Source organism: Meleagris gallopavo, chromosome 2 (assembly GCF_000146605.3).
Source record: "Meleagris gallopavo isolate NT-WF06-2002-E0010 breed Aviagen turkey brand Nicholas breeding stock chromosome 2, Turkey_5.1, whole genome shotgun sequence".
Taxonomy (NCBI): domain Eukaryota; kingdom Metazoa; phylum Chordata; class Aves; order Galliformes; family Phasianidae; genus Meleagris; species Meleagris gallopavo.
Genome location: NC_015012.2, coordinates 16386330 through 16400773, shown reverse-complemented (window position 1 = coordinate 16400773; position 14444 = coordinate 16386330). Strand labels below are relative to the sequence as shown.

Below are 14444 nucleotides of genomic sequence, written 5' to 3'. Positions count from 1 at the left end.
TCAAATACTGGAAATACACGATTCAGGTTATACCTTTCACCTTATATTTCTATGTTAATGAAAAGTAAAAGCATAAGTGCAAAGTAGTACAGCAAGAAAATGAGCATTTTATGAGGTATTCATTCCTTGCTTGAGAAGGCCTAGAAAGTCTTAACAGGGAATTAGCCCTGCCATGGGCGATACTCCACTTCTGACTTTCCCTCCTTTTTCATTTCTCCTCCTCTCCTCTATGCTAAGCATCATCCTTCTCTGCTTTCCTTAACAATGCATGGTTACTCACCAAACCCAGACACAGCAATCCACAATCATTATTTCGAACATACTAAGCACATTGCCATCTTCACAGCCTTCTGTAGCTCTCTTCAAAACACTGCATTTGTGACTGACAGAAACCTGAAGTCTTCAAGTTTTCCCACCACTTCTTTGTGCTTCTGATTCACTTATAAGATCTCCTTTCCCTGAAGGCACACCACTCAACGCCATCCCTCACTCACATGCGCAGATCTGCACCTTCAGGTTACTTCCAGAGGCTCTTGGTTATTGTCATGCAGTGGCACAGGCTGCCCACGGAGGTGGTGGAGTCACTGTCCCTGGAGGTGTTCAAGAACCATGGAGGTGTGGCACTGAGGGATGCAGTCAGTAGGCACACTGGGATGGGTTGGGGTTGAACGTGATGATCTTAATGGTCTTTTTCAACATGAATGATTCTATGACCAAGTAGCTCCTGTAAGTATTTTTCTTCCCAGTAACCCTGCAGAGCTAACTGCAGACACTTAGGAAGCCCAGTTGTTTCACTCAACCTGAGGACAACCATTTGTCCTTGAATGCAAGCACAGAGCATCTTGCTGATTCTACTACAATTACAGCAACTAGTAACTCATGAACATTTACACAAGTGAAACAACAGCTGAAAATACATTTGAAAACTAATGTAGACTAACAGACTATGTAAAAACAAAAGTGAACACCTGTATTTCAGGGGCTGGTTCTATCAGAAAATAATGCAGTAGCACTGTCAAGATATAACAGAAGTTACAGAGTCTGGATGTTTTCCACCTGTAAATTATTTTGTACAAGCTTTGTCTGAAGAATGCTTTATTATTACATAAAGGGAACCTGAAAGTTGTCAGTCACTGGTAAGCAATCTGTATATTCACCCCTTGTGCAGTTTGAGACCTGTGTAGGAATGTGATCTTGTGAAGATGTGACACTGTCACACCACAGTGTGGACAAGAAGGAACACAACCAAAGTAGATGAAAAATAAAGATTAAAAAAAGGTAAGAGGCAATGAGTATTTCTTTTTTACTGCTGGAATAAGAACATCTGATAATCAGACGATGCCTGTGCACCCCATGCTAACTACAATCCTCTTCCAGCTACAGAGTCTTTATCAGGCACTGCATTTCTCCTGCCGCTTAACTGCTTGTGTTTGCCAGGACTGTGCTCCTCCCCAGCTGCTACTGGGTGCTATGGTCATCCCTTTGCATATACTCAAGTCATTCAACAGCATTAACTTCCACTTTGTGACTAATTCCTATTTTAAAAAAAGACAGTTTCAGGAGGAAGGACTTGTGAAATGGCATCTGCTTCACCTTCTGTAACTGAGATAGACACTTCCATGCAACTAATGCTAAATAGCATAACAAAAGCACACAAAGTTTCATCTCAGATGATCCAAAATTTAAAATAAATAATAAAAAGGTGTTTAAGCCTTCTCAAAAACCTATGCAGTCCTTTTTCCCCTCCCCACAACCAACTCAAACACAAACTGTCAGGAGCCTGACTTCACATGTATAGCTTCAGACTCACAGAGCAGGACCATCATTAAAGAACTGAATGCAGGTGATGGTTTGCGCATAAGTCTAAAAGCCTTAGCAAGCAAATATTCCATTACCAAAGGGCAGAATGAACTGGAAGATGTTCTTCTCTCATTTATTTTGTCACTTTCAATTCTTGAAGACTTCCTGACAAAATCAGTGTAGGTCATAACAGCCCTTTAAGACTGCCAATGACTTTCCAGAACTGTGCAATTAGAGGACTCCTCTTCTGTCACCAGAGGAAGGGAAAGGTTTTTCACTTACCCTGTGAAATCCCATGATGGAGCAACTCTATTGGGACCGGAATCCTCGTGAGCCCCTCTCCACTTCTGACCCTCTAGCATGTTATCAGCCTGCAGGACTGAGAGCAGTGGAAAGCTTTTTTCATTAGAAACACAAAGATTACTCAGTAGAGATTGTAAGGCACATTATTGGCCTTGTTTTTTCTTTCTCAGATATGAACATCATACACTGGCAGAGACAAACAAAGTTCTCAAGTTTCTCATCTGCTGCAGCCTCAAAGCTTTGTGGCAGTGACAAACTGCCATAGACTGTCCACAGACCCATAGTCCTAGCAAAATGAGGGAAGGAGTCTTCCCTCAAAAAGGTCCTCCCAAAAGAAGGCCCTCAGTCATCCAATTAACAATACAACTCATTCCTTTTCAAAGGTGATGTAAATCTTCCTATCTTTGGGACAGAGGTTTGGAATACTTATCCCTAACTGAGGGCAAGAGGCATTTATAAGTCATCTGCACTCCTTTCCCTAGCGAGTCACCTCAGTTTGTGGCATAATTGGCAACAATAACTTTATTGCTGAGTTGAAAGCTGTTTAGTCAGGACTCAAGTGGCTCCAGCAGGCACATGATACTGATAAAGAAAATACACTTAAGTATCTAAGCATGGGATGATCATGAGAGATCACTTCCAACTCTACTGCGCTTAAGCAGATGCAGAACAGAAATGCTGTCACAATGGTAAGTGAAAATGTCTGACCAGGAACAGCTCTAATATAGCTGGGAAGGGAGGAGATGGTCCCTGTAGCTGAACAATTACTGTAGTAATCACTCATCATCTTTGCTACTTCAGAGTTTACCAAGGTAGGACAGAAGGTAAACAATACTCATTGAGTAAAATTTAGGACACCAAAGCTTCTAAAAGTTAGAAAAGGCATTTATTAACACCTGGGATCCACTTATAAAATGGAGGCAATTCTACAAGGCTCCTTGATTTCTGACATCACTGTGCCAACCTACAACCTGAATGTGCAAGATAACAAGGTAACAAGCAGGCACTACTCCTGGGCCTAAGCTTTTGCTAAGCTTTCAAAGAATTTAGGAACTAAGCTCTATTTCCTATCTCAGACAATTACAACAAGATATACTTTTTTTTTTAATTAAAATTATAAACCTAAATCAACTTTAACATATTGCCAATCATATATCAATTTCAACATTCTTAGGTGACCATCCCCCCAAACTGAAGTAAATAGTTAACTCGAAATCAGCCCATATGAATGTCTGATGAAAGAAACACTCTTTCAAATGTGTAAAAGCAGTAATACATGTTGTGATAGTCAAATTTCTCCCCCCTCAATTAAAACCTTCTTAAATAGCATGTGATTTAGATTATTTAATCCTCAGTGTCTCCATACTCCAAAGACAGTTCTTAAACAATTTCAGTGAATGCTAACTTGTTCAAGTAATATGCTCTGGCCCCACTTTCACTGAAATCACTTCTTTCTTTTTCATCTGCTCTTTATCAAAAACCCAGCAGTAAGAACGTATGAGGTCAGGAAAATACAGAACTGTTAAGCCTGTGTACAGGGATAGCTTTGGAAGCTTTTTCCTTGCTCCCCAACAGCTTAGTTACGTCCCCCTACCAGAAAAAGAAGGCATCTTCTCATTCTGCAAGCTTTATATGATTGTTATTGAGATATCCTGGCAAGTATTCTAAAAATGTTATAGTGTCATAATCATCAGTTCGATTCAGTGGTCTTCAGACCACTCCTCTACTTCTACAATACGCAACATTAAAGAACAAGCATCATATGTCTCTAGACATCGATGGACAGATTTCACAATAGCATTCAGAAATTTAAATGAGGAATTGTACGAGTGTTGCCAAAATGCCACCCCAGTTCTAGCAGACTGCTTTATTATCCAGTGACAATTTTACTAAAACAAAGAAAAAAACACAAACAAAAAACAGCTCAACCCTTTAACAACTGTTACAGTCGGTGTCAAATATGGCACTGGTGTCAATGTTTGCCAAAGCTGAATTATCCCATTTTTTATAAAATATCTTGTACCTCGTTGCAACCAAAACCACTTTACAGGATTTGTTTTACCAGTACTGCATTGAAAGTGCGTTTTGACTCCAACTCCTGGTGAACAAGGATGACCTAAAACTAAGCTGAAGGACTGAACAATGAATATAACCACCAAAACAAATGTGTAAACACTCCAGAAATTATCATCAGCCTTCTCTTTCCCTTCCCTCCAAATTCTCTGCGAATACGGAGACCAAACTGTGTGCCACGTTAGAACATAAATAAAATCCCATGGAAAATGAATTGGAATTTACGTACATTACCATCCATGAATGTTATAGACCCTGCAGTTACACTCTATGTAAGGTATTTCATTTTCTTTATCAAATCTTCCAAAGGAAAGGCAAAAATGAGTGGTGAAACCAAGGATTACGGAATTAGCAGTCAGTAAGGTGTTTGAGAATTTTAGTACTGAACACAGGAGATTCTTCCATGAAGTTCCATAAATAAATGGTGGCAACATGTATATATTGCAATTTTATTTCATTCGCTCAAACAAAACGTTAGCATGTAAGAAATTTAAAATGACACAATATGGTAAAAATAGCAGAGAATGAACTGAGAAACTAAAAAGAAGGTAAACCTAAATGCATGAAAATTCAACATTCATTAGTGATCGTCTTCAGTTTTCGATTGACACTTGATGCTTGATAACTTTTTAAAACAATGAACTGGAAATTATGACTGTCTGAAGAGATTTCAGCACCAGCACTAAGATTTTTACATTCAGTTTGTTTGTGGTTGACTTGTTAGCCACTTGTATATAGTACAGGTTTATCACAGATTAGATCACAGTGTTGAGGAAAGCAACGCTTTCCTGGAATCAGAAAGGATCCCCTAAACTGTCCTCAGTTTAAGACATCCATTATACAAAAGCACAGAACCACCACAATATGGTTATCAAAGAACTTAGTTACCAGTAGGCAAAATAACCTTAGCTTCTGTAGCTCATTTTCAATACTGAAATCTCTGGAAATGGTGCAACTGTCAGTATGACAGGAAATGTTTACAGTAATCTTTAATTCAATCAGATTTTCTGGAAAGAACCAATTCAGCAATTTGGGATTATAGAAAGTATGTATGTAGAAGCAGCACGAAAGAAGACATCTGTTCCTTTTCTTTTGAACAGAAATCATGTTAATTTTAGACCAAGGCACAAAACGTTTAGTGCATAAGCCAGTTCCTTGCACAACCTAGTCGCTTCTCGTTTAATTTTGGACCACTTATATCCATTCACACTATCCCACTAAGCTACTCCTCAACTCTCCTAAAAACAAACCCAACATGATTTCTGACAAGGGTAAACTTCCTTAATGCTGAAAATGTCCGTGTAAAACAAAGTTACAATAACAAAGATGAAAATGCCTCCTCTTATTTTGAGAAAAACAGTACTTTACAAGGTTACTACGGGTTTGCTTTTTTTTTTTTTTAACGCCTCCAAGAAATGCATGCAGAAAAACAGTTTTTTCTTTTTTTAAAAAATGGTTTCATGAATTGAATTAGGCAATATTTCCACTGTAGTCTTCTCTCAGGATTGGAAAAAAAGAAATGTTTGGATCCAACTTAAGCCTTTCTAAACCAATAAGTGCTGTTTTGCTTTGATGTTCAGCACTGAAGACAGTATGTTATTAAAAGCATTTGCCCATGGGATGGAGCTGCGCATACTTCTATGCTGAAACATTATTCTCTCCAAAAGTTGCAAGTAAACTTTTGTTTCAGATTAGCACAGATCACAAAGCAAACATGGCACTGTTACGGCTCAGAAAAACTGACAGTGCAAAGGAAAGGGGAAGATTTCGATCCGCATTATTTTTCCAAAACACTACAGGTCCAATTCACAGGAATTCTATGCCACCAAATTGCACAGAGTCAAAAAAAATCTGAAAACCTGGGGAAACAGAAGGGTGGCATCCTCCCTGGAAATGATTCTCAAATTACTGACTGAAACCAACGGTACAGCACTGCTGTTTTTCAGTTTGGATTGTGTGGAGCAGCTGTGTTTGTTGTTGGTGGTTTTGGTAGGGTTTTTTTTCCCTTCTTTTTTTCTTTGGAAGGAAGGTGGCAGATAAATTAGAAGGGGAGATTTACTGTGATCTGACGCCCCATATTTCTAATGTAACTAACTGCTGTCTTGTTTCATTAACCAATCAAAAAGGAGTCTCAGAAAACAGTGAAGCAGAGGGTCATGGTAAAAGGTAAAGAATAACACACTTGTACAGGTGCATCCTCAGTAATTTAGATGTCTAAATGTTTGTTCTCTCATCAAAAAATGAGTTAGATTCTCATGGTAGTTTCAGAACCATTATGGAAGTGTTACTGAATTTCAAATACAAAACTGGAGAAAAAAAAAGATACAAAAAAGGATTAAGTACCTGGTTCCATTAACATGGTTACTGATAAAGTCACATTTTCCTCATTATTACACATGCATGTAAGATGAAGAAAAAGTGTAGAAAGTAATAAAAATGTGTCACCTTCCCCCTCCCTCATCCCACATTTTTCTGGGCATAAATTAAGCCTTAAAAATGAAAAGGCTACTTAATATCTGTGACATGCAATTTTTTTTTTTTAATTAAAAAGCTGTGTTGTGTTACATTACAAAAATGTCCACATGCATAAATCTAAAAAAAGCCCAAAAATCTACTGTAAATCTACAACATACTAATGATTTACATTTGACTGCTGATTTGCTTTATGTAGAAGTCTTAGATTTGGTAAAGCATTGTAACAATGTAGGAAGGCATCTACATCTTTAAACTCTGGACTGCAATTGCTTTTCTTTTTTTCCTATAAAATTGCATGAAGGCTAACTAGAGAGGCTTCCTATCATAAAATTCCAAAATCTTGACAAGTGAACTCTGTCTAGGCCATTCACTTACAAATATTGCCCTTTAAAAGTACATATTTCTAATTGTTCCATATTTTGTGAACTGAACTTACACACATCTGATCTTTTAAGTTATTCATGGAAACATCAGATATGATAGGAAGACAAACCTGAGATACATCTGAAGTACAACAGTATAACTTGCTAAATCCTTCATTAATAAAGAAAACCTCTCTGAAAAGCCTTCCCAAGCTTTTCCCTGTTGTTTTTTTTTTCTTTAACAACAAATTCTGAAACATGTGCAATTTTATTTTGACATGAGTATACTTCAAAGCACTGTGATCTTGTCTGAAAGGTGTAGGAATTTCTGCACAATCATTACAGTAACCTTAAGACTCTTTTCCACCCTGCTGTAAAGGTCAGAAAAAAGCTGCAAACCAGGAGGGAAATAGCATATCACCAGAGTGATGCGTCTGAAGCTTTTCAGAATATGATGTTTCTCCCTCCTTCCAAGTGTCTGTTTCCATTTTCTTCTAACAGCTCACAAACGTAGTCAGTTTTATACCAAGTTAAAGAGTCACATCGGCTTAGTACTAGTCTTTCTATGCAGTATTCGACTTGCTCAGTTCCTGCCTGATAGCTACAGAGAAAGAGAGATAAACAAATCATACATTTTAAAACAAGGAAGAAAGTCAGCATACCTAGCTAGCTTCTTAAAGAAAGCTCAGCTTTCTAAAGCAGTCACAGAAAGTGAATAATCATATGTAATGGAGCTTCACATGATTAAATGCTTGTGTAATTCTCAGCTAGGCAGTGCCCTTCTCCCCTCTGTAGTCTTCACTAACATTTTATTTTTCTATCCCACGTCTCAATGGTAGACTTGCTGGAGATATCCAGAAGCATGTGTGTGGGCTTATTTGGATTTAGTTTAAGGAGAGCCTTTCTCATACTCAGATTTGGTACATTCCACAAGGAAAAAGAAATCTACACTAAAGTGTTAAAAAACACCACTACAGTCTACAGCTTACATATAATTTTATTTACTACTTGATTCGTGGATGTATGTAATATTCTTTCTAAATAATTTCCCATGACTACAGAAGACCACTTAATATCTTCTTTAAAAATAAAAAAAATTAGTGAACATTCTTTTGTCTGAATCTTATATTGAAGACTGAGCATGAGAAGTGTAGAAGGTGGAAACAGCCATTGCCTGAATGTTATCAGTTTTGAAATATACATTCCAGCAGCTATGAAGTATTTTGATTATAGAAATAGCCAATCTACAATCACACAATATTAATGATAGCTGCAAATGATTCAAATACAGCACATATTCAAAACTGGCACTTGGTGCCAATGCACTCTGCTTTTGCACAGCCTTTGCCTTTTTTTCCCCCTCTTTTAGTAAACTGTCTTGTCTAGAACTGTGAACCTTTCTTTCCTCCCATATTTCCTCTCCCTGTTCCTTTGAGATGGTGGAGTGAGAGTGGTGCTGTGGAGTTCAACTAACTTTCACAGTGAAACCACTACAGGCACAATTGAAAGAATGTCAACAGATAGCAAACTTACATTTACCAATACTTAGTTCCCAGAACAGAAACCAGAAACAAATTAAGACTGCACTTTTATTTGCTCTGAGACTCAATGATAACAAACTGATACTTACCATCAATGAGTTCTTCCTTTAATTTTGTTAACTCCTTCCTCATTTCATCTAAAATATCCTGCAACATAAGAGTAATAGATTAGCTTTCTAACCTTTAGTTTTCTACTGAGAGAAATCCAAAATTATTTCAGCCTTCAATAAGCCTTTAACCATTCTGAAATTTATATTCCACAATCTTAAAAGTTCATCTCCCAAACCTGAAACATGCCAACAACATTCTTACTGCAGGTAAAATTAAAAAGTAGATGTATGTGTAGAAGTCCTATAAATTGATTCCAGTAGTGCTCACTAAGAAAGAGAAGTAGTTAAGGTAGAATATTGCACTAGCATAATTGCTAAATAGAATTTTTAAAAAAGGGCAGAAGAAAATATTCAAAGAAAAACAGGCAACAAGTTAGTCCCAGCCACAAACTGGAATTTGACGTAATCAAATTGATTGTCAAATGCTATCATTAATTTTTCAACAGCCTTCTCTATAACTGATTTGGGACAAGTATTTTCTGAAACTGCTTTTGAAACCAGAGTGGGAAGCACGGTCTGTTTCTGAAGAGTACTCTGTCACATCCTGGCCAAATCAGTAATCATCAGTTAACTCATCCAGAAGATTTCAGTCTCAATACTCAACTCTCTTTTCAGCCTCCCAGTGTGTCAATATCAACACGCAATACTAAACATTTTTGAAGTGTTTCTCAAACATACATGCATGAACTCAGACTCCAAGTAACAGCAACAATCAATGCTTAGGAGGTACCTTCCCCCAATTTACAGAGCCCTGAACAAGGTGGCTACAGCTGTAATCCTCCCACTGAAGAACAGATGTGTCAACATGCTACCATAAAACACAGCAAATGTGGAAGGGCAACGTGTCAACTACTTCACAGCAACTGACCATTTTGTCTCAAGACAAAACAATCAAGCGGTTTGACTCAGACAGCTAGAAACCTGGGACATCTGAGAGCTCTTTGAGATCTATATAAACTTAAACTCAAAAGAACCACAGGCAACAATCAAACCATCCAGATTGCTATCTGCAAGCTGTAGCACGAGTGTTAAAAATCCTCCTGAGTACCTGCTGTACCTCTAGAACAGATACTAGAATCCCAGATCTGTATGCAGCCAAAAAAGATTATAAGATAAAGATGTCTCCACTTAGGACAACAGCAAAAAAAAAAAATAAAAAAATCAGATTTGCACTGAAATTGTGCAGATTTTTTATTTTTATTTTTTACCTTTTGCATGGGATAGTTATTAGAAAAATAGAAAACTGCATTTCCTTGTGAAAGACTCAAAAATCTCGGGGATTTTTTGTGCTAATATCAGCAATATTTTTTTTTGACCTGGAAAGAATGAACTGAACACCCTAAATATTGGTAGAGGCTGTATGAAGCAGGGCAGACAAAACACACAGCAGAATTAACTTAAATGGAGAATGAAAGACACCTTAAAGAAATGTTCTTGGATCAACATCATCCTAATGTCCCAGATATCAACTACTCTCAAAAGAGAAAATTGATTTAATCACCCACAATTAGCAAAGATGATCATCTGACCTTGAAGGCAAACTTAGTAGCTTAAAGAACAAAGATAAGTTATATCCAGTTGCTCATGTGAAAGATTCTATTAGGAGCTCACCCACACTACCACAGAAGGTCTTGGTGACACTAAGTACCAGTGATGTTGTTAACTCGTATCTCTTGCCCTGATACAAGCAACAGATCTGTTGCTGAGGTTTTTCTTGCACAGATTACTGTTACCAGAAGTTTTCCAATCCATGGTGTAACATTTCACTAACCTAACAGAAGGTTCCTTCTTCAGAAAAAGCTCTTTTCTGCTGATAGTCAATGTATCTACAGAAAAGGTGGTGTCATGGAAGCTGTTTCACTGCCAAGTGACAGGACAAGTGCTCAAGCCTGATTTTAAAAAAATTGGTGATTCTTCTCCTAGACCTGCTTCATCAGCTTTGGTTTGTTTGTTTTGAGAGAGAAAAGGAAATGTTATTCAATCAAACTTTTGCCTGGTTTTCCCTGGGACCGTCCATGGTATCAACACCACTTTATACGCTGTGTGATGCAAAAGCTGGAACAAGCATCTGGGAGAAAATAACAGGGCTGTGTAAGCAGCATTATACAATTACAGTTCCTAAGAGTACTGACATAATTTTCTCTCATTTTAAGGTAAAGTTACTACTAAGTTATCACAGAAATTTGAAACCAGTTAGTAAGGCAGTACAAATCTGGTATTTGAAAGCAACAAGTCCTAGTGCCCAGGTTTTCCTTCTGTATGCATACCTGCTTCAATCTGTCATAATCTAGACCTTCTGACTGTACTCCATTGGCACTGGGTTGCCCCGCTGTTGTAGATTTTGGTCTGCAGTACAAAAACAAATCAGTGAATTACTGGTCATTTATTTTTAAGGCATATATAATTCTTCATCAAGCTTACTAATATTCATCCAAAGCAATATTAAGTAACCAGAATGAAAAAAAAAGTGGAAAAAAAATCAGTTAGACCCCAAATACCACACAGAATGGGAATCAACAACTAAGAACATCTTCCACACACTGTAAATATTGATTACCATAGGAATAGATTATTAGTTGAAAACAACAGCAGACATATTTCACTATCAGTGGTTTCTGATTTCTTATCATGTATCTGAAAAACCGATCCCCTTATCAAATACTTTTATTTTTCCCCTTTTAAACTACTTAGTTATTTCAGAAGAGCTCTCTCCAAGAAGCATTTTCTCTAACCACTACACACTGATGCTGCAAACTAAAAGCATACTGTGGCATCACCTGGAAGAACAAGACTGAATAACCTCATCTAATTCCTTCTCGGAGCAGGAACTTGGCTTCCAAATCTTCCTTCCAACCTTTTATTAGTTCATGAATCATTTTGTAAAGATTCTGAGAACAAATATTTTAACAGCTGCAGGTTTAATCATATAATATTTGAGATGATGTTCTCATTTTTTGGTCTGTGGAATGTTTAAGCTATGTAATACTCTGAGACTTTTTAAATTTGCTTACAGAGACTATTCTGCATTATTAAAACACAGAATTCCAGAACAAGAGAATTCTCAATCATGTCATTTCTGTTCTCCTGATCTCTTCCATTTGCCCAACATGCAACTCCCAAATTCATGTCCTTACTACATTTTCAAAGGGCCATGCATATGCAACAGCTAGGAGCGGAGATGGAAGCTAGGGGCTAAAGCAGGAATACAGAAATGGCTGTCTAAAGCAGGGTTGAATGACGGTGTGGGGACAAGAGGAGGAAAAATGTTCTGCCATCCTGAATTACTTTTTAAATCCTAGTCTTTGTTAGTCTACAAAACATTAAACAAAAAATATTTAGAAGAACTGCTGGAGTTAATTTCAAGATGCTTCCCCAACATTAGAATTACCTTAGTATGTTATGTTTAAGGAAGGATAAGTTGTTAGTAGAATAAACTGGGACCTGTTCCACTGTCCATATATGTACCATCACTGAACAAAAAAATCCTAGTCTAAGCCCAGTTTCTCATTCAGAAACTCTCAGGAGGAAACAGGAGGAAATCAAACACCGCCTTTTTCAAGATTTGTTGCTTGTGCAACCTTGTTTGTTCAGGTGGAAGTTGATCAGGCACAGCAAAGAGATAAACCAGCAGGAAAGGTATGATTCTGCAGCTTATTTTCTTTCTCACACATTTACTCACACAAAACATGATGAACACAAGCAGCATATCCACTGCTTTAAAAATACCTAATTAAATTGAAAAAATAATTTAGCTAGTAGACAAGCCGTGCTCTCACTCAGAAGAAAAAGAAGTGAACCTCTTTATATTTTTAAAACAAAACCAATACATTCAGGTGTCACTCACTACAATATAGTGGCTTATCCCTCATGAAATAGCCTAATTACACTATTTTTTCTAACACTAACAGAAAGTCCTGATGACTTAAAGTCTGACAGATTTTCTTATTTGCTAACCAAAAGAACAATTCAAGAGCGACTTGCAACCATCACACTATATGACACTAAATTGTCATTTTGGTACTATTAAAACTTCCCCAGGTTTGCATTCTCCTACTTTTACCTCTTATTGATTCTCTGTGGAAAAAAAAAAAGAGAAAGTGAAACAACATGGAACACAAAAGTTGCAAGATCTGGCCCTATTCTAATACAAATTCATAGCTGTCAACTAATACTGGTGACATGACATTTCACATTTGTACACCTGAATCCATTCAACGCTGTGGAACAAAAGTAAGAACACCAGTGCAGACAGGCCAGTGGTAGACATTTCTCAGCAGTTTTCTTATTTCTGCTTATTCCTGCACCCTGAGAAGTTACTTATGTGCAGTTTAGAGGCAACAACACTGGAGAAAACTGCCAACAGTTAACCAAACAAAACAGAGTCAGGAGAAGCAACGTTCAACTGTTCCTCCACTGCTGGACTTTGCATTAAGGCAGACAGATGCAGGAACATCTCATGTTGTTCTACCAGCTCTGTTCCTCAGGTGGGATCAGATCAGAATAAAAATAACTTGTAAAACAGACACTGCTAACATTATTTGACTTGAAACACACTGAAATGAAATACATGATCCAGTGATTAAGATAGAAATTGAAAGACAACGTAACTTTACAGTAGAAACAGCTGGAAAACAGATTTCACCCTGTAGCCACCACAAGATCTACAGTGTGTGCTAATGCTATGAAAACAAACCACAGTTTGAAATCTTTTACAAAAATCTCTAGGTGCTGACAGTGCTAAGTTCCTTATGAAAGAACTCCTTGCTAAAAAAAAAAACACAAAGATAAATATTTATCTCTCTATCAAGATGGGAACTTTGTCAGTTGATGCTTCATCACATATCTGACTTTCAGAATACCACTTCTGCAGGTAATATCCAACAGTTCAAACACTGTCTGACTCCAGACAGAACTGCATGAGCTTTTCAGATTCTTGGTATATCGTTGCTGATGATTAGCTATCCTTTTGTTCCCATATACAACAGTATTACACCATTTACTGAATCAGACTGAAAAACCCACCACAATAACAAAAAATCCCCAACAATCCATTTCCTCCCAAATGCAATCAAACAACAAGGATCTACTACTCTTCAGCTCCAGATCTCCATAATAACAAGATAGATCTGCCAATTGTACGCTATCCTCTCCTACAAGTATCTGTCAAGAGGCTCAACAGGTAAACACCTTTATAAACTCTGTCACTCAGTTGTAGGAACATATTCAACTTTCTCTTTCTGAGAAGTCTTGCAAGACTTCATTTAACCAAATACAGAAGACCATAATATGTAACTAGTAATTACTTGTCAGTCAAATCTGCCTTCCCCCTGCCCAAATTATCCTTTTCTTCCTTCTGTTTGCTCAGAGGAGAGATAAATAGTGAATGCAGCTGCCATTAAGACAGATGTTAGCTATGAATATTAGCAAATAGAACTTCTCAACCATTAGCCCTAAGATGGCTACAGAGCTCTCCCATGTGGTTTTTCATAGCATTGCCTAGCAGGACAGTGAAGCAATCTTCATAGTCCCTAAAGCATCTTAAACCAAACATGCAAGATAAAGATGACATTCCGTGCCAACATGCAGAATACACCACCCAAGAGAAGTAGCTAGAAGTCGAACTTTTTATACAAAAGATGAAGTATTCACCACACTGAGTGCTTTGATGAAAAACAAAGCTGGAATTCGACTAAATAATTTAAAGAGACTCTTATAAGAAGTTTAACTGTGGAAAGCTTTTAAAGCCCAAAGGTTTTCAACGTCAATATTTTATGGTTACT

General features: G+C 37.4%; 1 protein-coding gene across 1 annotated transcript in view; it reads right to left on the bottom strand.

Moving 5' to 3' along the window:
• Positions 1–4609: 4609 nt before the first annotated feature.
• Positions 4610–14444, bottom strand: part of ENAH (ENAH actin regulator) — a 61876-nt gene continuing 52041 nt past the window's right edge. Inside the window, 3 exon segments of the mRNA XM_031552350.1 lie at positions 4610–7614; positions 8644–8701; positions 10932–11010. Coding sequence (XP_031408210.1) covers positions 7577–7614; positions 8644–8701; positions 10932–11010 — 175 coding nt within the window. The 3' untranslated portion in view covers positions 4610–7576.